This window comes from Pristiophorus japonicus, chromosome 20, assembly GCF_044704955.1.
Source record: "Pristiophorus japonicus isolate sPriJap1 chromosome 20, sPriJap1.hap1, whole genome shotgun sequence".
In the NCBI taxonomy this organism is placed as follows: domain Eukaryota; kingdom Metazoa; phylum Chordata; class Chondrichthyes; family Pristiophoridae; genus Pristiophorus; species Pristiophorus japonicus.
The window spans coordinates 35,213,604-35,240,916 of record NC_091996.1 but is presented as its reverse complement, the minus strand read 5'-3'; the positions used below and the strand labels follow the sequence as shown (position 1 = coordinate 35,240,916).

General features: G+C 41.2%; 1 protein-coding gene across 8 annotated transcripts in view; it reads left to right on the top strand.

Moving 5' to 3' along the window:
* cdk5rap2 (CDK5 regulatory subunit associated protein 2) overlaps positions 1-27,313 on the top strand; it is a 138,694-nt gene that overhangs the window by 61,562 nt on the left and 49,819 nt on the right. For 7 of the 8 annotated variants that reach the window (XM_070862739.1, XM_070862736.1, XM_070862734.1 and 4 more), the window contains exons 18-35: positions 163-357; positions 1,425-1,616; positions 2,465-2,591; positions 4,614-4,759; positions 4,891-5,007; positions 7,014-7,154; positions 7,253-7,362; positions 7,863-7,999; positions 12,419-12,571; positions 13,232-13,347; positions 13,492-13,635; positions 14,192-14,284; positions 14,932-15,326; positions 18,002-18,482; positions 19,315-19,552; positions 21,138-21,233; positions 21,838-22,543; positions 23,631-23,863. In XM_070862739.1, coding sequence (XP_070718840.1) covers positions 163-357; positions 1,425-1,616; positions 2,465-2,591; positions 4,614-4,759; positions 4,891-5,007; positions 7,014-7,154; positions 7,253-7,362; positions 7,863-7,999; positions 12,419-12,571; positions 13,232-13,347; positions 13,492-13,635; positions 14,192-14,284; positions 14,932-15,326; positions 18,002-18,482; positions 19,315-19,552; positions 21,138-21,233; positions 21,838-22,543; positions 23,631-23,863 — 3,820 coding nt within the window. The remainder of the gene's footprint in view (positions 1-162; positions 358-1,424; positions 1,617-2,464; positions 2,592-4,613; positions 4,760-4,890; positions 5,008-7,013; positions 7,155-7,252; positions 7,363-7,862; positions 8,000-12,418; positions 12,572-13,231; positions 13,348-13,491; positions 13,636-14,191; positions 14,285-14,931; positions 15,327-18,001; positions 18,483-19,314; positions 19,553-21,137; positions 21,234-21,837; positions 22,544-23,630; positions 23,864-27,313) is intronic. The other variant, XM_070862737.1, reaches the window with a different exon arrangement.

The window sequence follows — 27,313 nt, the reverse complement described above, 5'->3', positions numbered from 1 at the left end:
GTTGTTCATCCCACATCTTGGGAATTAGACACTAATTAATTAGCCGCATTAATTATTTCAGTTGTTTTTCTGGGTGAAGAGGGTGGGTAGTTGCTTATCAGTAGATTTAATAAAAGATTTTTAACTAATATTTTTCTTTCAATAATCTCTCTTCTAATTCAGGAGATGACAACCTCACTGCTGAGCCAGGCTCAATGCGACACCAAAGACCTGGCAGAGCAGTTGAGTCAGCGCTTAAAGGTAAAGGAGAAGATGCTGGAGGACGCTTGGGCAGAGAAAAAGCAGCTGAGCTCCGAGCATGAAAAGGAGATTGAGGAACTATTAAAAGCCATTAACAGCAAGGATCAGCTCCTCAAAGTATGTGAAGAAGATGTAACCTACTTTTATAAGCTTAATTGCTAAATGGTTTTATATTGCTTGCATTTATATAGTGCCTTTTATTGTCAATCGCTTTACGCAATTGGAAACTTTTCAGGTGCAGTGATTTTGAAAAGCTTGCGCGAACTCGTGCAGCCATAACACTGATTCTCCTTCATCTCTGGGCTGGACTGTAAACAGGGCAATTATCTGTTGCTGGTATTTTTAGCAAGCAGTTGATATTGACTGCCACAGGGAGCCTAAAAATCCGCAAGTCCATTCAATGTCCCCATAATTCCGGCAGAACCCCTGGAAAACGGTGGACACCCGGTTATGCTGGGTCTCCACTTTTTCCTCAGGAGTTTCCAATGTGTCTTGTAAGGAGTGAACCCTGTTCCTGTCTCTTACAAAAGAAAATAAAACCTATGTTGTCTGGTGCCAGAAGCAGGAATAGGGGCTCCCAACACATAGCTTGGCTCAGTCAGTAACTGCATTATCTCTGGAGGCTGGTATGTCCCAAGGGTGGCGTCCAGGCTAGAATCCCTGAAGAAGGCATTTCTTGGAACAGATTGCACCCCCTCTTCCCCCCCGGCCCCGACTTATACAGAAAGGCCAAGAAAGGCATGACTGAGGGTGGGGAGTTGCTGGGCAAGAAAAAAAATGTCAATGGAACAATCACAGAATCCTTGATTAGAAAAATCAACATGTACTGTTGCTGGTCTTTTTGCCAGGAATATTTGTGCTGCTGTACATGCCTCATTCAAATACTCCCTTTTTTTAATAAAATGATCCTTTTGATAAAGGTCTTGTGTATTTATTCAACTGATCTGTCATAGTGCAGTTGAAGCAATCTTCTGGCTGGGTACTACTTAACTTATTGAGTTTCAATTATTTGATCAGGAAAATGTTGGCTCTTGCATGTTTTCTACTTGTTGAAAATCAATCCGATACCATCCGCCATGCAAAGATCCTAGAGCATTTTTATTTAAAATCGCAACCTTGGGAGATGGGTACTATTTCCTTGGAAATGAATCACTGAACATTTTTATTTTGCATATCCTTTTTAGGCGGCATCGGAGTGTTCCAACCGCCGTCTGTCTGAACTCAATCGTGAGATTCAGGGGCTGAATCGGCAACATGTTGAGAGAGAGCAACATGTCTCAGACCTGGTGAAACCTGACTCTGTGTTAAACCAGCAACAGATACTAGAACTGGCTCAACTTCAAGCTGCTTTGGATGAAAAAGATAAGATTATTAATGTGAGTAGTACTGTAGATGAGTTCATACAAATTGCATTGTATTTCTGCCTTATATTGCAAGAAGCATCAGTCTTGCTATTAAATTGGTAATAATATGACACATCTTTTTTGGGTGGAGGGTGTAGTTTAGTTGTTTAGTAGATGTAGTCCTTACTACTAGGGGGATCAAGGGGTATGGCGAGAAAGCAGGAATGGGGTACTGAAGTTGCATGTTCAGCCATGAACTCATTGAATGGCGGTGCAGGCTCGAAGGGCCGAATGGCCTACTCCTGCACCTATTTTCTATGTTTCAAATTTTAGATGTAGATGAATTGAAACAGTTAATTAAAATCAGACGGGAGCCAGTCATCAAATTTAGTTGTCTTGTTTTGTCTTCCAAAATTTAGACTTGATGGCCCCATTTATTTTGTAAGGGACAGGAAGAGGGCTCCGCTCCTTGCAAGGCATGTCGGGAACTCCTGAGGAAAAGCAGAGATCCAGCATAACCAGGTTACAGCCATTTTCCAGGGGTTCTGCCAGAGTTATGGCGAGACATTGATGGGACCCTCTTAAATTTTCAGGCTCCCTGTGACAGTCAGACGTTGCTTCCTTGTGCTTCAAGACGGCTGGTTTTGGTGAAAATAGGCTTTTGGTTACTGAAGATTGTTGCTAGGAATAACTGTTCTGGTCTTTTTGTTGGAACTGGGCAAAGGGTGCACGAAAAGATGGCCCCAGTTTTGGGGATGGTACACCCATTGGAAACTTGGCATATCATTAGAACGAGTTCTTCAATGGTTTAATGTTTATTTCTGCAACTTTTAACAAATATATTTCTGGCACTAATTACAACTTTTTTTCTTCTCTGATAGAAACTGGTAGAGCATGGACAAAAGAGAGATCAGCATTTTGCTCAACAGGAAGCTCCGAACCCCTCACATGTTCTTGAGCTGAAACAAACTATACAAATACTACAAGAACAGCTGCATGAGAGAGAAGGTAGAAATTGATTGGAGTGGCATTGGCACAAGAAAAAACACATCATTTGAATACATTACCTTCTTGTGCGTTTATAATAATCTGGAGTGGTTGGGTTGTGTGAAGGTGGAGTTTTGGTTCTCCACCTTTGTGAAGTTAGATACTCGAGGCAATACATGGAACATTCTGTGACGAGAGGAAAAATGAGAAGCAGAAACATAGAAAATAGGTGCAGAAGTAGGCCATTCGGCCCTTCGAGCCTGCACCACCATTCAATATGATCATGGCTGATCATGCAACTTCAGTACCCCATTCCTGCTTTCTCTCCATACCCCTTGATCCCTTTAGCTGTAAGGGCCACATCTAACTCCCTTTTGAATATATCTAACGAACTGGCCTCAACAACAACTTTCTGCGGTAGAGAATTCCACAGGTTCGCAATTCTGAGTGAAGAAGTTTCTCCTCATCTCGGTCCTAAATGGCTTACCCCTTATCCTTAGACTGTGACCCCTGGTTCTGGACTTCCCCAACATCGGGAACATTCTTGCTGCATCTAACCTGTCCAATCCCGTCAGAATGTTATGTTTCTCTGAGATCTCCTCTCATTCATCTAAATTCCAGTGAATACAAGCCTAGTCAATCCAGCCTTTCTTCATATGTCAGTCCTGCCATCCAGGAATCAGTCTGGTGAACTTTCGCTGCACTCCCTCAATAGCCAGAATGTCCTTCCCCAGATTAGGAGACCAAAACTGAACACAATACTCAGGTTGTGACCTCACCAAGGCCCTGTACAACTGCAGTAAGACCTCCCTGCTCCTATACTCAAATCCTCTCGCTATGAAGGCCAACATGCCATTTGCCGCCTGCTGTATCTGCATGCCACCTTTCAATGTCCAATGTACCATGACACCCAGGTCTCGTTGCACCTCCCCTTTTCCTAATCTGTTACCATTCAGATAATATTCTGCCTTCCTGTTTTTGCCACCAAAGTGGATAACCTCATTAAACTGCAAAAGGCAAAGTAGTGACATATTTTGAAACTTACCGCAGTTACAGTTTATTATTAACAGTGATCCACATGTAATTATGTCTGTAGATCCTTGGTGGGGGAAAAAAAAACCCTAACAACCACTGTTGTACATGAGAGTTCACAACATATGTCATTCAGTGTAGTCAATTCGTTCAAAATGCTACAGTCTCGGTCCTCAGCCGCACACAATCTACATGCTCATTATCCCACCCCGCACCACTTATCTTCTCCAAGTTCCATTGATTTCTAATGTTCCAGCAAGTGGACTTTGAAATTCTCCTCATCTTCTCTTTCAAATCTGTCTAAATTGCTCAACCTATTTTAGTGATCTTCTCCTGCTTTACAACCCAGCACTTATCGGCACTCTGGGTTTCTCCTTGCACCCTGCTCTACCTGTGGCGCTGTTCAGCATTCTGGGAATGCCTGTCCAGTACAGCCCTCCTCGCCACCTCACGCCTGCATTTTTAAAAGAGCTTCTTAAAACCCTTCTCTTCAACCTTGCCTTCGCTTTCCCAAATCCTTCCCATTTTTTCTGTTCTACTGTTTTGCCCTCCTAAATTTAAGTGCCTTGAGGCATCAATCTGCACATGACGAGTAATTTAGAAAGGCAGCTTGTATGTTTAATCCGATGCCTCTTGCAGGTTGGATTAAAGTACATACAAGATGTTCTCTCAATAAGAAAACATTAATGTATTTTTACAGCATCTGATTTAGATTTTTGTTAGTTACTGATGACCTGCTCACTTCCATTTCCGAGGGATTTGGTTTTTATGCCAAGTATAAAATTAAAACCTGTAGAAACTAAATTTCAGCGTGGAGATTTCACTAACCGTGACTAATGTTAATAGGCACTATACAGGCACGGCATAAATTTGAGTTCAGTAATTTTAGTTAATAGATCAGACCTGGATATGGTTGAACCAAGATTTTAAATTGATTTTATGCAAATTTCAGTGTGTTATTACCTGGCTGCTCTCAATAATGAATATATCTCCCTTCTTTCTCGATCTTAGCTGAATTAACTCAACACGAGCCCGCAGAAGATGAGATGCTTGTTAAAATTCCCCAAAGCAAGAAGAGCTTAGTCCACCTGAAAACTGAGCTCGTTCAGAAAACTGAAGAATTAAAACTGGCCGTGAAGGAAGAAAATGAGGCAAAAGTATGTGTCTGTTGTAGCTAAAATAAGTCCAGGCATAATTGGTAGTTGAATGCTTTTCAAATGAAGTCATATAATTTACTCCTGGGTGAAAGCATAACTGCAATTATTTTTTTTAACTCTTAATTTTCCAGATGGAAGTGGCTCGACTCCGGTCTCTTCTTGATCAATTCGAAAAAGATACTCAGACACAGGCTGCTAACATTGAATCATTGTCCAAAATCATGCTGGTCAAGGATGAAATCATTAAAGTAAGACTATCAGAACATCCTTTCTGTACAATTGGGGTGAATTTTCAACCACAAGTGTAATGATGCATTTATACTGTTTGTTTAGTATTTCTGCAACGCAGTTTAGATTTCACTGTGATGCTAAAGTTGCAGTATAAATCTGAAGTGAGTGCTTGGGTTTGCCACTTTGGTCCAATGGTGTTTAAAAAGTGCACAAGGTCCGTTATTCCCAGTGGGAAATCTTAACCCTACCTGCAGTTAATTTAAATGTTTGTGGACACTGCTACCCGAGTTTTCTAAAGGGTGGAATTCCTCGGAGCTTCTCCCAGCCTGCCACAGTAAATTGAGAAGAAACCTCAATTCGGTGGTAGCCCTGCTTACACACGTAACCTTCGCCAAAGAACCAGAGAAACTCCAAAGAAATTCTTGGTGGAAATTAGATGTTTCCTTTTGATAGAAGAGGAATCACTGAAATTATAGTCTTTTTATCATAACATAAGAATTAGGAACAGGAGAAGGCCATCTAGCCCCTCGAGCCTGCTCCACCATTCAATAAGATCATGGCTGATCTGGCCGTGGACTCAGCTCCACTTACCCGCCCGCTCCCTGTAACCCTTAATTTTCTTACTGGTTAAAAATCTATCTATCTGTGATTTGAATACATTCAATGAGCTAACCTCAACTGCTTCCTTGGGCAGAGAATTCCACAGAATCACAACCCTCTGGGAGAAGAAATTCCTTCTCAGCTCGGTTTTAAATTGGCTCCCCTGTATTTTGAGGCTGTGCCCCCTAGTTCTAGTCTCCCCGACTGGTGGAAACAACCTCTCTGCCTCGATCTTGTCTATCCCTTTCATTATTTTAAATGTTTCTATAAGATCACCCCTCATCCTTCTGAACTCCAACGAGTCAAGACCCAGTCTACTCAATCTATCATCATAAGGTAACCCCCTCATCTCCGGAATCAGCCTAGTGAATCGTCTCTGTATCCCCTCCAAAGCTAGTATATCCTTCCTTAAGAAAGGTGACCAAAACTGCACGCGGTACTCCAGGTGCGGCCTCACCAATACCCTATACAGTTGCTTTTGTACTCCATCCCTCTCGCAATGAAGGCCAACATTCCATTTGCCTTCCTGATTACCTGCTGCACTTGCAAACTAACTTTTTAGGATTCATGCACAAGGACCTCCCAGGTCCCTCTGCACTGCAGCATGTTGTAATTTCTCTCCATTCAAATAATATTCCCTCTTACTGTTTTTTTTCCAAGGTGGATGACCTCGCATTTTCCAACATTGTATTCCATCTGCCAAACCTTAGCCCATTCGCTTAACCTATCTAAATCTCTTTGCAGCCTCTCTTGTGTCCTGTACACAAACCACTTTCCCACTAATCTTTGTGTCATATGCAAATTTTGTTACACTACACTCTGTCCCCTCTTCCAGGTCATCTATGTATATTGTAAACAGTTGTGGTCCCAGCACCGATCCCTGTGGCACACCACTAACCACCGATTTCCAACCCGAAAAGGACCCATTTATCCCGACTCTCTGGCTCTGAATCAGAAGGTTGTGAGTTTAAGTCTCACACTCGAGACTTGAGCACATAATCTAGGCTGTCACTCCAGTGTGGTGCTGAGGGAGTGCTGCAGTGTCTGAAGTGGCATCTTTTTTGGATGAGACATTAAACCAAAGCCCCTCTGCTCCCCTCAAGTGGATGTGAAAGATCCCATGGCACGATTTCATAGAACAACAGGGGATTTCTCCCAGTGTTCAAGACAATATTTACTCCCCAACCAATGTCACTAAAACAGATTATTTGGTCGTTATCACATTGCAGTTTATGGAACCTTGCTTGTTTCTGGAACCTTGCTCTGTGCAAATTGACTGCAGCAGTCCTACACTGTAATAGTGGCACAATACTTCAAAAGTACTTCATTTGTTGTAAAGTGCTTTGAGATGTTGTGAAAGGTGGTATATAAATACAATTTTTTTTTTTGGTAAACTTTGTAGTTAATTTCTTTGTTATCACAGGACCTTCAGTCTAGATGTGCCTCCTCTGGGGTACAGGGAGCAGAGCATTTTACAAGGGAAGTTATTGTGCTGAAGGATGGCATCCAGAGACCTGATCACCCTCTAAGAGAAAGAACTATCATCGGAGGAGACAGTCAACAGGTTTGTGAAAATTTACACTGCTATTTGAATTTTGTTTCTGTGTTTTGTTAAATTCAGTTAACAAGGGTGCAGGGATAATTACCAGTTATTTTTTGCAGTCTGTCCTGACTCTAGAAGATCAGATGTCAGAGGAGCATTTGCACCATGCACTAAAAACTGAGCAGCAGCTCTACTCTAGACTCATCAAAGCCGTGAAAGAATCCGACAGGTAGAAAATTACGACTGTTTCTATGTTTATTAAATATGTGGGGGTTTCTTCTAAAATAAGTCCTACATCTCAAAACTCAATAGTTTGACATTAATTGCCAATCCCACTCGGATGCTGCAGGAAGGCTGGTGTTGAAAATAGATGGGGGAGGGTGGGGCGTGGCATGGTAGAGGAGGAAGTCACTGTAAAGGGAGCGTGTTCTGCATTTGGCTGTGCTGTAGTTTACTTGGATGTGCTTGAAAGCTCTATATACGACGACTCTGTGCCCCCAAAACAGTTGAACAGCTCTTGCAGCTTCCAACAGCTGATTATCAGTATTCCCATTATGTGCTTTCTTCCATTAGACTGCTGCAGAAACCTGTTTATTTACATTGTGCCCATACAATAGAATAAGTAAACCACCTCGTGTGCATTTTTATGTCGGCTGTATGAGAAGCTCGGTTTGGTTCTTGTCCTTTTTGTTTCCCATGACGCTTCTTCTTTACCATATTTCTGAACAGCCGCAGCCGCATCCAAGCTTTGCAGATGGAGCTGACCGCTGTTCAGTTGCTACGGCAACAGCTTGAGGAAAGCATTCAAACCAATCGAGATTTGCAGAAGAATTTGGAGCAACAAATCCAAGAGGCAAAAAGAAAAGGTGGGATACAAATGGTGGATTGTAGCGCATTCATCATCATCATCATCATCATAGGCAGTCCTCGGAATCGAGGAAGACTTGCTTCCACTCTTAGCTTGAGTTCTTAGGCGGCTGTACAGTCCAATACGAGAACCACAGTCTCTGTCACAGGTGGGACAAACAGTCGTCGAGGGAAAGGGTGGGTGGGACTGGTTTGCCGCACGTTCCTTCCGCTGCCTGCGCTTGATTTCTGCATGCTCTCGACGAGACTCCAGGTGCTCCGCGCCCTCCCGGATGCACTTCCTCCACTTGGGGTGGTCTTTGGCCAGGATCTCCCAGGTGTCTGTGGGGATGTTGCACTTTATCAGGGAGGCTTTGAGGGTAACATTTCCGCTGCCCTCCTTTGGCTCGTTTGGCGTGAAGGAGTTCCGAGTAGAGTGCTTGCTTTGGGAGTCTCGTGTCTGGCATGCGAACTACGTGGCCTGCCCAGCGGAACTGATCAAGTGTGGTCAGTGCTTCAATGCTGGAGATATTGGCCTGGACGAGAACGCTAACGTTGGTGCATCTGTCCTCCCAGGGGATTTGTAGGATCTTACGGGGACATCGTTGGTGGTATTTCTCAAGCGACCTGGTGTCTACTGTACATGGTCCATGTTTCTGAGCCATACAGGAGGGCGGTTATTACTAGCCCTGTAGCGCATTATGGAGTCGCTCAAAGAACAAAATTTAACAAAGCTTATTAAATGACAAATTTAAATAATACAATATATTTTGAAGAGGATACATGCAGTTTGATTTTTGATTAGATTTTTTAATTACATTTGCAAAAGCATGACTTCTTTTCATGTGTAAGCCCAGACAGTTGGCCAGCTCTTTGATAGTGGACAGCATCACAGCAGTGTTCAACCTTGTTCACACACACTGTCTACCCACGTGCATATTCCAGCAGGAGTCACTGGATAGTGATCACGAACAGCAATCCTTCCCTAGCCCACAGGCACTGAGGCCGATTAATTCTCTCCATCTGCTGCTCAGAGTAAAATGACCGAAGTCATTATGGACCAGCAATCAAACCTGGGGAATTGTGGTCTGAATGGCTTAGTGCTGTACTAAGTGGTGCCTTTACTCACTGGACCATTGGAGGTGGCCTGCCCCTGAGAATTATAACAACATTTCACATAGCTTTTTTGTTAGCAAGGATATTGAGGGTTATGGAACCAAGGTGGGTAGATGGAATTAAGATACAGATCAACCATGATCTAATTGAATGCCGGCACAGCCTAGAGGGGCTAACTGGCCTATTCCTGTTCCTCTCTGCAAAATTTACCATGTGTAGATTTAAAAAAAAAACTAAATATAAAACATGTAACCTTCAAATAAGTTGTATTGTTCATTGTGGAATGTACCTATTTAAAACATTCCTTATTTAGGTTTATTTTAATTTAATTTCTGAAATGCGTTGTGACTGTTTGCCAATTCAGCTTTACAATTTCATTGTGGGATTGTGTCAATAAATCAGTGGAAGAATAATTAAATCAGAACTGTCCTGTGCAGAAGCTAAATAATTGGCTAATCGCAATTTTATTCAGCTCGCCATTTTTAAAGGCCAACTAATGAAATTTTCGTGACCACTGACTGGATGGTGCTGAAATTTATTCTGCTGAATAGTTTACAAGATAACTTGCAGCTCCAACCTACATGGGCTTGCAGAGGCCAGTATAGTTTATTGATGATTTGCAGCATACTGCAAGTTGTGCCATTTTAATAGCTACATACAATTAACAACATATTCTGTTTGGATCCATTAATATCCTTTGTAAAAGTAACACATTTTACTACCTTTTTGGAGTAAAGTGCCTCTTCAAATACATTACTTTCAGCATACCATTTAATTTATGCATTACATCCAGGCTTTAAAACTGCTGAACTGACCTCATCAGTCGAGCAGTCCAGCACTGCCTTTTATGGAGCTGATGTTGCATTGATACTGCTGGAATTACATTCCTAAGAATGTAGTGTAGCAGTCCTAGGAACACCTAAAACTTGATGTGCCATTGCCAACTCAACAACCTCCTACTTTTTAATACCAAGCTGCTGGCTGGACAATGCATACACTAGAATTTGGCAAACCTAAAAACTGCAGGAAATCTAGCCATTGTAAATGTTTTTAAAAAAACTTGGAATGTGCAGTGCACTTCTGGAAACTGCAATTTTTTTTTTTACAGCTGGCTGACAATCTTCAGAAATCCATGATGAATATATTGGTTAGAGCCAGCATTGTGGTCTAACCCCTCAATGATTCTCGTGTCAATGTTTTGCCCTCTACCAAAGCTGATGCTTTTATTACTTAAGCCATTTTTCCTTAAATCTTGTAAGTTTCTGGTGTATCCCTAAGCTCACTTCCTCAATGCTTGCGTCATGTTGCTTGCTCTTATTTTGGTGCCACAGATTCTGAGACTCATTGGTGAATCATCAGTTGGCGAGAAGTCAAGGGACACAAACCATTGATTAGTGAGTCAGGTTAAATCACAGGGATATGGGTGATTGGCATGAAATTGATTTAGGTGAAATTATGTGATCAAGTTTGGTTTCTGAAAAGCGCTTTTTCAGAATGCAAAGTGGTGTGCTTGATAAAGATACTGCTGTATCACTGAAATTGTTCCAAGTTCTCCCTATGGCGGGTGCTACTTCTGCTTTCAGTAACAAAAGTGCTGTTCAGAATCAGGAACTGAGTATGCATGCATTCATATTTTTAGCTAACAGATTTTGATTTATTTAGAAAAATAATGTTTTTGAAGGGTTACTTTCTATAAGGTGATGAAACAGTGGATTTAAAAAAGATAGGTAATTTAGGTTTGGAGGCACAGTCAGTGTGTAGATGGGCGTAGGAAGTTACAAAGGGACATAGGCAGACTAAGTGAATGGCCAAAACTATAGCCGATGGAGTTCGATGTGAGGAAGTGGGGGGGTCATCGACATTGGATCCTAAAAATACAAATCGGAATATTTTAATTGTGAGATGAGGAGCAAAGGGATTTGGGTGTCCAGGTACACACAGTACTAAAAGCTAGTGCACAGGTACAAAAATGAATCAAAATGGCAATTACGATGTTGGCCTTTATCCCAAAGGGGTTAGAAAACCAAGTGACGAAGGGCCTTGGTCAGACCCCCTTCTGGACCACTATTCAGTTTAGGCACCGAACCTCAACACAGATATATTGATCTTGGAGGCGGTGCAGCACTAATTCAGCAGAATAATACCAGGGTTTAAAGGGCTAAATAATGAGGGCAGGTTGCACAATCTTTGTAGTCCCTTGAAGGTTGCGGAGTACTGTAATTGAGGCGTTTAAAATTATATTCAATAGAGTAGATACAGAGAAACTATTTCCTCTGGTTCGGGAAAACCAGAACAAGAGGGCATAATTTTAAAATTCGAGCTAGCTCATTTAGGAGTGAAATCAGGAAGACCTTTTTCAATACAAAGCATAGTGGGAGTTTAGAAAACTCCCCCAAAAAGGCTCTGGATGCTGGGTCAATTGACATTTTCAAGTCGGAGATCGATTTGTTGAGCTATGGTATCCAAGGATATGGAGCAAAGGCAGGTAAGCAAAGTTGAGGTAGAGATCAGCCATGATCTAATTGAATGGTGGAACAGGCTCGAGGGGTTGAGTGGCTTACTCCTGTTCCTATGTTGGCCAGAAACTATTGTGCTATATTTAGACAGTTGCCAATGTTTTTTTTTAAATTGCACTTTCCACTTTTGTTAAGTATTTTTCTTCTTGATTCATTTGATGAAAAAATAGCTGAAAAATACTGTAAGATATTTGAGTGAGAAAGGCTACATGGTCCATCTTGGTTCATCCATGGAGAAAGGCCCTACTGTCTCTCCTTCTCTCTCTCTAAATGCAAGATCTCATTATTTCTGAAATCATTTCAAAGTTTTTGCCTCGACTACTCTTTCCAAAGCCCATTCCATGTATTTATCACTCTGTGTGTGAAGACGAACTTCCTATTACTTGTCCTAAATATGATGCTTATTAGTTTGAATCCATATCCCTTTGTCCTAATCTCTCAATTTAGTTTGGATTAATATTTTGTTTCTGCTTTTCCATACTGTTTATTGTCTTGTATATCTCAAACAGACCATCTCTCCTTTCAAGGCCAGGAAGCCCAAGTTTCTCCAGTCTTTCCTCGTAACTCAAACCTCTTCCATTTGGGATCAGCATAATAGCTCTTCTGGATTGTCCCTTGCACTTTAATGTATTCCCTGTGTCTTAATGTCCTGAACTGAAACACAGTACTCTCTCTGGTTGTGGTCTGACGAGAGCACTGTACCATTTGAAAATAAATTCTGCTTTGTTTCTTTTTATAAATCACAGCTAGAAGTAGTCATGTTGCATATATTCTGTTTATTGATTGTCACAGCCTTATTGTCCCCAGATACTACATCCAAAATGGACCCGGTTGACTTTGGAGACATTGAGGCTCTACGGCATCAGTTAGAAGACACACAGCGCTGGAACGTGTCTCTGCAGTCCCGACTTGGACAGATGCAGGCTAGAGCTGACGGAGTGGGTGTAGCCAATGATTCCGGTATACTGTTACTACTTCTCTATATATCATGTGCATCATCAACTGGTCACTTATAGTCTTAAGATAATATCTATTTTTAAACTGGTTATTCAGTGGTAAACTTGCTAGTATGTTGTGCTTGTTTCCTTTTTTAGTATACAAGTTCAATTATAGCTTAACATTGTTGCAATCAATATGTCAGTTGCAAAGTTTATTTTCTCATTTACATGTAATATTGCATGTTTTTCATACGGTGTATGCAGGATATGAGTAAATACAATTTATTGGAAGGGTACTTTGAATACTTGCCTCTATCCTGTAGGAAAAGTGTTCTGTAAATTTCTAGTGGTAAAGTGCAGAGAAAATTATGCTGCTTAATATAGAACTTGTCCGGAATCAACAACAATGTTTTTTGGTGCTGAAGTAGCCCTATAGCCTTTAAACAGGTAAACAAATATGGATAAACTGCAAATGCTAGAAATTAATGGTAGATTTCTCAGCTCATTTTCTGGTGGGGTGGGGGGGAAACGGGTTAACCTCTTTCTCCTTCGGATGCTTACTTGCCCGCCATGTAACTCCGTCATTTTTAATTTGTTTTATTGAAGGCAACCTGTTAAGATTCTTGAACTGAAATATAATATAATGCACTGCAAGCTGGCTTCACTGACTAATGTTTTCTAGGTGACACTTTTATAAGCTATGGAGACCAGACCTCGTATCTCAGCATCTGCCTCCAACAGTTTGATGATTTGGAGCAGGAAATAGTAAAACTTTCCCTGCCAGAGCTCCGACAAAAGGTGAAGCTTTTTTTTAAAATCATATTTCATCCCCATCCGCTCCCCAGACCATGTGTGTTTTAATTAGAAGAGACTATTTTATGTTGCATTATATAGTTTAATACTAAAAGACCGTTTCCTGTTTTGCCTTTTACAAATGTCTAGGTTATTGAACTTCAGAAGTTTGTAAAAGCATTGCAAGCCAACAATCAGGAGCTGCAAGATAGAATTACTATGTCCAAGCATTCCATTCTGGGCTCTGACAGTCAAGAAAAGCAAGATGTGCCACCGATGGCTGCTCAGATAAAGGTGAAGAAGTTGCTCTGGAGAAATAGTGGTGACGTGTCTTAATGCAACATCATGTTCTGCCACTACAAGTATTTTATTTCCAGTATTGTGCACAGCTCATGAATTAACACAAAACATTGGTTCAGAATGCAGCCTATTTGGATATAAAAATGTGTACTGGAGTGTAATTTATGGTTCGGATAAGTGACGAGGTGATTTTTAAGAACATATAAATCTCGTAGCATAGAAATTTGGCTGTTCAATGATCTTATTTCATAATATATCAACTCTGTTTTCTGTGCTTAAATTCCCATTACCTCACAGTAAATACAGTGCAACAAGTTTTTATTCTTTAATCAATTTAAAACTACTCCGATGTTTTTTTTCCAGAATGTGCGGTCTGACTATTTGAAAAATCTGTTCGTTACTTTTTGTTCCAGGTCTCCTGTAATCCATTTTGCATTCAAGACATGCTTTCATTTAAACTTCAGTTATATATGCTATAGTTTTCATACGTCCAGTTTTTTTTTCTTCAAACTTCATTCTTTTGTCTCATCCCGCTCCATGTCTCATATAGCTACTTAATCAAAGGCTAGAAGAATCAACGAAAATGAACAGAGTCCTTCAGGAGCAGCTACAAAGACTTAACCAGCTTGAGGACCATCATTTGGTAGGACTTTTTTTTTTAAATAAGGATTTCTGACTTTACCTATTTTGCTTTATCTTTGGCCTATGGCTGCTCTCCTATATGTAGATGCAAACAGATTTTGAAAATGTATCTGAACTTAATATTTGGATTTTAAAAAAATGTTTACTGCCTAAGCTTTTTCATCTATCCTACCTATCTAGATGCTTATCATTGTTAATTTTACTTGGGTTCTTTCATTGTTAAATCTGAAACTAAGGTTCATTTAAGATTACATTCCTGAGGAAATAATCTTTCATAAGTGAATTATCTGCAGCATGTATGTAAATGAACTGTCCCTTCATGCTATGTTTTCCCCAACCTATACCATGTTCTCTGGAGGATACTGTAATCTGGTGTGCAGTTGATGCCATTTGTTTATAAAGCCAAAAATGGTGTGTATTTGAACAATGCTGGAATCTTTTTCTACCCCAAGCACCTTTTCATGGAACTCCTTTTTTTTCTTCCCCTCCACTTGGTAACCAAGCAAACACTTGCAAAATTATTCTCTTGGCACAGTTGAGTGTAAATATCAGTTAAGCCCGAGATTTGACATTCATGAAAGTCTAATGCTGTTAGTAGTTCTTTAGTTCGAGTTGCTCTCATTTTCTGTGTTTATTTGATTTGGTAAGACACAGGCCTTGTCCAAAGATGACAAATGTATACAGGTGGCCCCCGAAGTTAAACAAGCATCAGAGACTGTGCCAGTGCAGATACCCACTACCCGTGGCCCAAGAACAGCTACTGAGAAAAATAGTGCATTGCATGCTTCAGTGGCGCCTTGTGACTCTGCTGCTACTGATAGAAATAGCTTGGAGTCTGCCAAGTTGATATTTAAGGACATGAACAAGATTAATTGTGAACTGGAAGATAAACCTAGACAGCTGCAAGAAGTAGAGGCGCAGCTGGAGATAACCGAATGTCAGTTGCATGAGGAGGAGGCGAGGCAGCACCAAATGGAAGAAGAAATTAGCATGATCAGGTCGTTAATGGAGGAAAATGGTGCATCATCGGTTTGTGAGCTCAGGTGGGTGCCATGGATATCTCCATATGAACTAGTATTTGTGAAATGTTGGTGATCTGGGCACTGAAGATTCTTTCATTTCATGGATTTCAAAGCTAGAAATTCATTTGAAATTTCATTAAATTCTGGCTGGTTGACTTATTTTCCTCCTCCATTTCTATCGACTTTGATTTGTTTGCTTTGACTTGATTTGATGTCTTATTTCATCTGTCACTGCAAATTGAATTTTAAAACTTCAGTAGCCCACAAAAGTATTATAATATGAAAAGGACAAAGATGTTTGATATCTTTATATAGTTAAAACATGAAGCAAAAAAAAGCGTACAGATTTTATCTCCAAAGTTACTCACATTCATTATTCCATTCACTGCAATGCTATTTGTACACTTTTTTTTAAATCTTAAGGAACAATTGATGTCAGTTGATCCAAAGTTTGAAATACAGGTTTGTAATCTGAAATAATTTAAAACAGTTAATTTAGACTTTTTTTACATAATGGTGGATAGGCAATGGCAAACATTTAAAGATCACATGGATGAACTTCAACAATTGTACATCTCTGTCTGGAGTAAAAATAAAACTGTGAAGGTGGATCAACCGTGGCTAACAAGGGAAATTAGGGATAGTGTTAAATCTAAGGAAGAGGCATATAAATTGGCCAGAAAAAGCAGCAAACCTGAGGACTGGAAGAAATTTAGAATTCAGCAGAGGAGGACAAAAGGGTTTAATTAGGAGGGAGAAAATAGACTCAGAGGAAGCTTGCAGGGAACATAAAAACTGACTGCAAAAGTTTCTATAGATATGTGAAGAGAAAAAGATTAGTGAAGACAAATGTAGGTCCCTTGCCGTCAGAATCAGGTGAATTTATAATGGGGAAGAAAGAACTGGCAGACCAATTGAAGGAAGACACAAATAACATTCTGGAAATACTAAGGGACAGAGTGTCTAGCGAGAAGGAGGAACCGAAGGAAATCCTTTATTAGTCAGGAAATTGTGTTAAGGAAATTGATGGGATTTGAAGGCCAATAGATCCCCAGGGCCTGATAGTCTGCATCCCAGAGTACTTAAAGAAGTGGCCCTAGAAATAGTGGATGCATTGGTGGTCATTTTCCAACAGTCTATCAACTCTGGATCAATTCCTATAGACTGGAGGGTAGCTAATATTACAACACTTTTTTAAAAAAAAAAAAGGAGGGAGAGAGAAAACGGGGAATTATAGACCGGTTAGCCTGACATCGGTAGTGGGGAAAATGTTGGAATCAATTTTTAAAGATGAAATAGCAGCGCATTTGGAAAGCAGTGACAGGATCGGTCCAAGTCAGCATGGATTTATGAAACGGAAATCATGCTTGACAAATCTTCTTCAATTTTTTGAGAATGTAACTAGTAGAGTGGATAAGGGAGAACCAGTGGATGTGGTGTATTTGGACTTTCAAAAGGCTTTTGACAAGGTCCCACACAAGGGATTGGTGTTCAACATTAAAGCACATGGTATTGGGGGTAATGTATTGATGTGGATAGAGAACTGGTTGGCAGACAGGAAGCAGAGAGTCGGGATAAACAGCTCCTTTTCAGAACAGCAGGCACTGACTAGTGGGGTGCCGCAGGGCTCCGTGCTGGGACCCCAGCTATTTACAATATACATCAATAATTTAGATGAAGAAATTGAGAGCAGTATCTCCAAGTTTGCAGATGACACTAAGGTGGGTGGTGGTGTGAGCTGTGAGGAGGATGCTAAGAGGCTGCAGGGTGACTTGGACAGGTTAGGTGAGTGGGCAAATGCATGGCACATGCAGTATAATGTGGATAAATGTGAGGTTATCCACTTTGGTGGCAAAAACATGAAGGCTGAATATTATCTGAATGGCGGCAGATTAGGAAAAGGGGAGGTGCAACAAGACCTGGGTGTCATGGTATATCATTGAAGGTTGGCATGCAGGTACAGCAGGCGGTGAAGAAGGCAACTGGTATGTTGGCCTTCATAACGAGGGGATTTGAGTACAGGAAAGGGAGGTCTTACTGCAGTTGTACAGGGCCTTAGTGAGGATCCACCTGGAATATTGTGTTCAGTTTTGGTCTCCTAATCTGAGGAAGGACGTTCTTGCTATTGAGGGAGTGCAGCGAAGGTTCACCAGACTGATTCCCCGGATGGCCGGACTGACATATGAGGAGAGACTGGATCGACTGGGCCTGTATTCACTGGAGTTTAGAAGGATGAGAGGGGATCTCATAGAAACATATAAAATACTGATGGGATTGGACAGGTTAGATGCAGGAAGAATGTTCCTGATGTTGGGGAAGTCCAGAACCATAGGACATAGTCGAAGGATAAGGGCTAAGCCATTTGGGACCGAGATGAGGAGAAACTTCTTGATTCAGAGAGTTGTTAACCTGTGGAATTCCCTGCTGCAGAGAGTTGTTGATGCCAGTTCATTGGATGTATTCAAGAGGGAGTTAGATATGGCTCTAACGCTAAAGGGATCAAGGAGTATGGAGAGAAAGCAGGAAAGGGGTACTGAGGTGAATGATCAGCCATGATCTTATTGAATGGTGGTGCAGGCTCGAAGGGCCGAATGGCCTACTCCTGCACCTATTTTTCTATGTTTTATATATGAATAGATCATCTATATATGAGACAGCTGATCTATTAGATTAATTTTCCAAGCCGTCTTTTCTAGGAATGAAATTGTGAAGTTGAGAACAGAAATAACGGAACTGCGAGATCGACGTGGAGAAGACCTGTCAGTAAGTGAGCATGAAGACACTGAGGAAGAAATCGATGATGAGAGCGAAGGTAGCCTAAGAAAGACAGTTTTGAGGTTGAAAATTAAACCGAAGAATCGCAAAAAGATAAATGACCTCCTTAAGCAGCAAGTAGAACTTAACTCCTCTGGAGAGGGTGAAAATAATTTTAACCCTGACCTGATTGTAAGCATGGCCAAAGAAATTGAACAACTGAAAGCTGAACTGGAAACTGCCAATCAAATGATAGCGAGCATGGATGGAAGACCGAGAGTAATGAAGACAAAAGAGCAGAAAGAACTCCACGGGTCAAAGCTGCCACGATCAAAATCTTTGGAGTTTCGAAACCACAAGGCAAAGAACACAGAGCAGATGTCTGATCGGTCTGTTATTTCTGCAATCCCTGTGGCTAATACAGTGAGTTCTTCTGTCTTTCTATTAATTTTTAGAGGCTGTTTATTTTGAGAAGGGTACCATGTGAAAGCGTGCTCAGACTTTTTCTGGGAGCGTACCTCACTCCTTTTTCTACAGTCACCAGTACTGGTTCCATTGTCAAACCCCCCCCCCCTCCCCAAAAAAAAAAATCACTTCGTATTTTGTCAGTCTTTTCAAATATTTGAATGTTCTTGATGTATTTCTGTTCCTTTTTATCAAATATTAAAATTGAAGGATTTCATTTGGGTTTTTACCGTGACTGGTTATGTTCACCCAAAGGCCTGTGGCACAATTCATCGAATCAGCCATCTGATGCTCTTCAGACAACACTCTTACTATAATGGATCATATTCTGGCCTGCTTCTGACACCCTTAATGTGGTGTTGGGGTTTGCAATCAATTGAGAGTGTAACTAAGAGGCAGCCAGTCACTTTTACAGTTTTAAGGCAAATGTTAATGAATGGTTGGTTGGCACTGCAAATTCCTGCAGTTTCTCATTTGAGGACGAATGTTCATTTCACAGTATGGGGTGCTCATCTCCAGGGAGCTTGGAATCCAGGGACTCGGCTGTATGTGCCTTGGGACATTAATAAGCTTAAGCGTTCATCAGTGTAGCTGCTATTACTATTCTAATGAATCTGTACTAACTCAGACTGAGTGAAGCAGTAACAAGATACGGATCTCTATATTGAAGGGTATTCTTGCAATCGACTACATGTAACCAAATATAAAAAATACTGTAGGTTCTAAAATCTTTTTGAAACTGGTTTCCCTTTGCTATAAATAAAAGCCCTAATGCATGTATTTTATTCAGATCAATACGAGGTCTCGCCTCCCTGTCCCATTGAAACGGCCAAGGTCAGTCAACAATGTGAACACTTCCATCGCTAGCCAAGATATCCCTTCTGACATTCAACAAGTTGATCAGTTGAGGGCAGTATTGAAAGATTACAAACTGCTGAACAAACAGTTGCAGAGTAAGTTGTATGCAGCTGAGGCAACACTTGTCAGCCAGGCCGAGAAATTAAAGCTTCATTGTACTCCTATCCATGGTAAGTAGCTCGACATTATTTGTAAAGAACAGTTGTTCAGTAGCATTATTCAGTGTTTCAAAATGATGAGAAGTTTGCAGAGTCAATCTCTCTCACTCCCAGATGTACTATAGATCTGCTCATTGTGTCAACAATTACTTTAACCAAGTGCTATTTTCTTCAAACAGTGGTTACCGATCTAGCTATATTTTTAAATGGGATTTCGATCTCCCTTGATTTCGAGGGCAAGGCTTTTTAGTTATAAGCCGACTAATTCTCAGACAGCAGCTGTGAGGCACAGTGCCAGAATTATTGGATGATGAAAGAAAAGTGAAATAATGGCTTCTAAGAGGCCTACACAGCTTTCAGGCTCTGACTCTTGACATGTCAGTGCTACAAACAGCAACAGAGTACAGATACAACCAGGCCCCTACAGGCATCAGCGTCGTTACTGAAATCTCTAGCAACAGCTTGATTTATATGGTGAGCCTTTTAATTTGTGATGTGAGAATATGCTTCAAATGGGAGATGAAATTTGACAACTTTTTGTAGTCCTTAGATTTGATGCATTTATATGACTTGATAGAGGACATTTTCCAGTCACCATTGCTGGTGCGGGAGTGGAATAGGGGAAGGATTTGGAAAATCAACTGGAGATCCATTTTATTGGACTGCAAAGTTCTGGTCGGGGCTTAAGAACATTTTTAGAATCTCTTGCCAAAAGATGGCAAGAACTTCATTTCAATATTAATGTATTGTAACAACTACTGAATATCGCGCACAAATTTTGCACGATTCTCACCAGAATTCAATTTAGTGGTATAAAATGTAGTCATGCTCTGGGCTAACACAAAGTATGAATTTAAATGGGACCTGCTGTGAAGAATATCTGAAAGTATAATTTATCTTTTTAGATTTGTGTCGAATCATTTGTGACACATTTTGGCTACCAGTTGCTGCAGTTATAATTGTGAAATCCTTCTATTTTTTGTGATGTTCTGAGGATGAGTAAGGGTTGCAAGGCAGGTCAGATTACATTAGGGTGAACTGCATTTACATGCTTCTACCCATAAAGCCATATCTGCAGGCAGAGATGCTGAACTTCGAATGAATAAAACCGCCTTTACGGGCTGCACTTCACTTGGATTGGTGTCCCCTGGAATCTGATCTCCAGACAACTTCCATCATGGGCAACACTGCCAATGGCTGTTAGTCATTGCAGTCCTGAAATTTAATGCATTTAGCTCATTCTAAGCTGCCACAAGAAATGTCAGCACAATCAGCCAACTTGCGGTTAACCGATGAATCAAACAGGCGATTGTTTGCTGTGGCATACAATGCAACATTGCTCCCTCTTTCCTACAGCAGAATGACCGAGCAGTGCAGTTGTTTGGATGGCGGGACTCCATTGTATGCCCTGGAGATGGGTACTTGAAATGCATTGTAATGAAAGACTGCTGTATTTCTATTTGTTCCTTCAAGTTTCTTTTTGTTTTTAAGGCTTGCTTCTGGAATTTTGAGCCCGCAGCTGGCTCTTGCAAGATCCTCTCGCTGTTTCGCTTCAGCTTTCTCTGTTACGAACTTGCTTTTGTTCTTATTTTTCAAGATGATAAAGAGGTCCAAGTGGACTTTCAGGACCTTGGTTATGAAACCTGTGGAAAAAGTGAAAATGATGCGGACAGGGATGAGAGCAGTAGCCCAGGTAGATGGCATGAGCATAGAAACCCTGACTAATGCTCAGGAAGCATGAGGGAAAGGACGGCTTTATTTTCTATTAGAACGCATGCTATTAACTTTGTCTTCTCATTTCATTATTAAAATGTTGTGCTTATTAATTATTTTCAGTTTAGTAGCTTGTAAAGTCCCAAAGTTGAGAAATTATGACATCGTAATGGCTGATCATTCAAGTAGTTGAGCCTTCGGACTTGCAACTAGGTTGTAAGTGCTTGAGCCGACTCCGTTGTTGGTTCTGGCTGAATGAAATTAATAAATTGTCAGCCTCACCTCCTAGATACAGCAACACAGAATCATGTGACATTTTGTAATTTGAAAAATTTAATTGGCACAGCAAATCTGTCTGTCTCTCGCTCCAATTCCTGCATGTTTTATTCTGTTGATTTCAACTATGTGCTTTTTGTAGTCTTGTCTCCCTTATGTCAATTTATTGGGATTTGTGGTAGCTTTTGCATGGAGGAAAGAAGGGTAGCACTTCTCTTAATTCATATCTTTCAAAATCCAGGAAAAAGACTAAACAGATGGAATTATTAAGTAATGAAGTCTTTAACGTTGGAACTTTTTCCCTCCAGACACAGTCAGTCATTTACCAGGCCATCACTACAGTGATTCAGTCATTCCCTCCCTGCTTAAATTAAATCGGCGTTTCTTTTCCATGGAAAATCTCGACACAAACTCATCGACTTCATACCCGAGTTCACCGAGTTTGATTTCACCCAAAATTAGCTTGAAGAACCTTGATTTATTTGATGACTATGGACAGACAGATGATGCGAGTGAGCTCAAACTTCAAATTGGTGAACTAAAGGGTCAAATTGAGAAGTACCAGAAAGTTATTCACCATCTCCATACTCGCATACGCAAGAATTCTCTATCCAGCGATCAGTTGACTATCTCCGACCATAGTCACCAAGCTACAACAAGGGGTTCGTATGAAGGCCACTCTTTGGATGCTATTCGAAAGGATGATGATAGTAACTATAGTCAGAGAAGACATTCTATACAGTCTTCAGACCTATCTGTTCAAACCAACCAAAAAATTGGAAATCTTTCTAATTGTGAGTCAAGATCACAGAGCGTGGATTTTGGAAGCCAGAATGAAAAAGGGGACTGGTTGGTATCTAGCTATTCCCAAGATGGACAACAGGTACAAAAGTTAAAGGAACAAATGGAACAACTTGAAGACCTGTTACAGAAAGAGAAGGCAAGGAATGAGGAGCTTCAAGATCGGCTGCATCATCTTCAAACTAAATTGACAGCAGCATCACCAACTCAAAAGTAAATCACTTTAATACATTACAAACAGCAGTGGTTGTATTCAGTTTTTTTTTTAAGTGGTCCATACAGATAACTTTAGGTTTAGTAGTATATAGTGGTTATGGTTCAGGAAAAGCAGCTATAAATTTAAATCTTACCTATGGCAAATTGTGAATTCAGTTCATTTAAATGTGCTAATTTATGGACATTCAATCGGTTCAAATGACTATGAAAGCTGCTGGATTGTTATGTTTTTAAAAAAAAAACAACACATTCACTTGTGTCCTTCAGGTTGGGGAGATATTAAGAGTTTGAGGCCCGGAGGAAGCGTTCTTGTTCCTCCTGACTCTCAAACAGTGTTGTAAAGGTTACCTGATGGATTCAGCTCCTTCTTTTACCTGCCAGGTTTCCTGAAGCCTGGGAAACCTGGCTGACATGAGTTTAAATTTAGAAACCTTGTTAAAATAGTGGCATGCAACCTCCTTTAAAAGGTTTCAACGACTGGCCCGCCTCTTGAGAGCGGATTGGGCGCTCGTCCTGCCGTTAAAACCAGAAGTGGGCGGGTTCGAGGCGGCTTGGGGTCGGATTTTAACTTCCCACCCTACCCAAACCCACCAGATCTTGGGAGTTAAAATTATCCCTTTAGACTCTACATTTAGAATGTTCTCAGATATGAAGGTACTGAGCAGACACCTTTTAAATCAGAACACTGTAGGTGCAGCAAATACAGCAGTGCAAGAGGCATTCAGCAGCACAGGCAGTATCTGTCCATCTGCTGAGTATCTCCAGTGTTTTCAGTTTATATTTCTGATTTCCAGCATCTGCAGTATTTTCCTCCTTTTTTTATTTGGGGGTGCAACTCTGTCAGCATTTTGAACACATACCTGTAATATTATCAATATCCCAACATCCAGGGAAATATTCCTCATGAGAACTGCTTATGTTGAAAATCTGTTTCAGTTATAAAATTTGCATGATTTTAAATTATAGTATGTATGGCAGCTCTGTGTACTTTTAGTTTTTATTTTGTTTGGAACTTAATACGAATGAATTTGCAATTAGGATATAGAGAACTAAAATGTCTCACATTTTGTTCTGCTTTACTTAGGTATGATTCACTGGTACAGTCACAAGCAAGGGAGCTCTCACACCTCCGACAGAAAATTAAAGCGAGCCATAACATCTGCACTTTGCACCACCAGAGCCTGGTGGAACTTACCAAAGCCTTTGAGGAGCTGCTGCAGGCCAGTGATGTTGATTATTATGTCGGGGAAGCCTTTCGTGACCAGCTAAACCAGAGTTTACAACTGGTGGAAAAACTAGACGACAAGTTTGCTGGTGGTAAGCTGACAGAAAAGATTGCTGAGAGACTTCACATAGTTTGAAAGGAAAATTATTTGGCTGTATATCCATCTCCCTGGGGGTGAAACTCGGGGTCTAAGACCCATTATTGTCAGTTAGCAGCGGCCATGCGTGGGAATCCAGCAGCCGTTGCTTTGGGGTCAGCTGGCTGACCCGACCCAAATTCGGGTCGGGAATTTTTTGGCCTGGGCCCAATACCGCCCGAGTCCGATGACTGCCGAAAGTGCGTCATCAGAATGCACACGGCCGCTTTCCCTCACCTTTAAAAAAATCTTCCAATCAATATTCAGCTGCATTAATCGATCCCCCGCCATGCGGTGTCCCCGACAGGTTTTTCTGTCGGTGCACCCTCTGAAGACTGTGTGCGGCTCTTCAAGGGGAGGGCCGACTGCCGCAGCTGCCATGTAATAATTTTTGCCGGCTGACTTCCCGATCGGCTGGCAAAATACTGCCCCGGGTTCGGCCGTGCTGCCAAGAGGCGGCCTCACACCCCCTCTTGGGTGCCCGGCCGAAACCCTCCCTAATGGCCCAGTGGCCGAAGATAAAAAATGACAGAATCTCTGCCCTTTAACAGAGGGGAGAGAGCGTGGGACGCACAAGCGCTGTGACATCACCACTACTCCACCGCTGATTGACGGTGGCGGAGTCCCGGTCCAACCTATATTCAGCCACTCAGCCTGGCTTTGAGTCTATGGCCCACCCCCATTATGACACGTTTCCTCTGGGACTTTGAAAAAATGTCAAAGTCCTGAAAATGGCCAGCAGCATCACGCATCTGTGCAGTAAATGCAAAGAAAAAAATCATAGGTGCGCCAGCTTTCTTGTGCTGCTGAATTTCATCCCCCTATATATTAAAATCTTGCATAGGGTGCTCTTTTCCTGCCCATCACCTTGACTTCCTACTGTCCAGATTTATGGTCCTGCTTTTCTATTGACCTTTCCCGTTCAATTTTTTTTCCGTCAACTTTTATGATGTAGTTGCGGGCTCTAACCACTAGATAGCTCTGTGGAGCAGATTTCTGATCATGGCAATGTTACTCGTTCTCTTGTAAACCAGATATGCCTACATTTCCAATTTCAGTTCACTAGATATTCAGCGATTCAGTGCTTCATGTAGATAGTAACCTAAGTTTTCTGGTTAGCATCTTGACATCCAATGTTAAATGGGATGCCATCGATTGGAAAATCTAGACTCACTCACCGGTCTTAAAGTTAATCTATCCATAGATATTCATTAATTTATTATTGAGCTCTTTATATTTCCACCAATTTTGTGATGGTAGTTTTGTTTCTGCTGGTACCTCGTACCATGGAATCATAGAAATTTACAGCACAGAAGTAAGCCATTCAGCCCATCGTGCCCATGCCGGCCGACAACGAGCTATCCAGCTTAATCCCACTCTTCAGCTCTCTGTCCGTAGCCCTGTAGGTTACGGCAATTCACGTACATATCCAAGTACTATTTAACTGCTATGAGGGTTTCTGCCTTTACCACCCTTTCAGGCAGTGAGTTCCAGACCCCCACCACCCTCTGGGTGAAAACATTTCTCCTCAACTCCCCTCTAAACCTCCTACCAATTACTTTAAAGCTATGCCCCCTGGTTGTTGACCCCTCTGCTATGGGAAATTGGTCCTTCCTATGCACTCTATCTAGGCCCTTCATAATTTTATACACCTCAATTAGTTCTCCCCTCAGCCTCCTCTTTTCCAAAGAAAACAACCCCAGCCTATCCAATCTTTCCTCATAGCTAAAATTCTCCAGTCCAGACAACATCCTCATAAATCTCTGTACCCTCTCTGATGCAATCGCATCTTCTATAATGTGGTGACCAGAACTGCACGCCGTACTCTAGCTGTGGCCTAACTAATGTTTTATATAGTTGAAGCATAACCTCCCTGCTCTTGTATTCTACACCTCGACTAATAAGGACAAATATCCTGTATGCCTTCTTAATCGCCTTATCTACCTATCCTGCTATCTTCAGGGATCTGTGAATATGCACTTCAAGGTCCTTCTACACTTCAGTGTCCTACCATTTAATGTGTATTCCCTTGCCTTGTTAGATCTCCCCAAATGCATTATCTCACACTTCTCCAGATTGAATTTCATTTGCCACTGTTCTGCCCACATGACCAGTACATTGATATTTTCCTGCAGTCTACAGCTTTCTTCTTCATTATCAACCACACGGCCAATTTTTGTATCATTTGCTAACTTCTTAATCATGCATTCAAGTCTAAATCATTGATGTATACCACAAAAAGCAAGGGACCTAGAACTGAGCCCTGCAGAAGTCTACTGGAAATAGCATTCCAGTCACAAACATCCATCAACCATTACCCTTTGCTTCCTGCCTCTGAGCCAGTTTTTGGATCCAACTTGTCACTTTGCCTTGGATCCCATGGGCTTTTACTTTTGTTACTAGTGTGCCATGTGGGACCTTATGAAAAGCCTTGCTAAAATCCATATATACTACATAGAAACATAGAAAATAGATGCAGGAGTAGGCCATTCGGCCCTTCGAGCCTGCAACACCATTCAATAAGATCATGGCTGATCACTCACCTCAGTACCCCATTCCTGCTTTCCTTCCATACCCCTTGATCCCTTTAGCTGTAAGGGCCATATTAAATACACTGCTCTCATCGACCCTGATTTGTTCTGGTTTCCAAGTTAAACCAAACAGCCAAGTCACAGATAAATGGGTTGCACATAGATTATGGAATAAACTTCAGATTTGTGATTTTTTTGTTGTTGTTGTTTTGTTTCTAATTTTGATGTAAATTTATACAAAACAGCTAAAGCTTCATCCTCACCGGCACCCTATCTGTGCACCCGACTGCCGCATTCTATCTTCCTTTTCTTCCAATTCTGGCCTTACTCCCTTTCCTAAGCCCCATCAGTGGTGACTGAGCCTCTGCTCCCTTGACCCTAATCTCTGGAATCCATTGTCTAAACTCCTCTGCTTATCTCCACCTCTTAATGGCCCCAAGTTTCCACATGATTTGCTCCTGATTTTTAGGAGCACCTGGTGTAGAACGGAGTATCTTAGAAATCGGAATTCTCGTCATTTCGTGTGCTCCAGTTCTAGTCAGTTAGAACAGTTTCACTTTGGAACAGAATTTTTTTTTCAAAAGGGGGCGTGTCCGGCCACTTACGCCTGTTTTCAAAGTTTCGTCAGTGAAAACTTACTCCAAACTAACTTAGAATGGAGTAAGTGAAGATTTTTGTACGCTCGAAAAAACGTTGTCTACACTTTAGAAAATCAGGCGTAGGGAATGGGGGGGGGGGTTTAAAGGGAAGTTTACAAACATTAAACACTTCAGTTTTACAAATAAAGAGCCATCATCAATAATAAATGATAAATACATCAATAAATCAACCAATAAATCAATCCAAAAAAATTAATAAGAAATAATTTTTTTTTA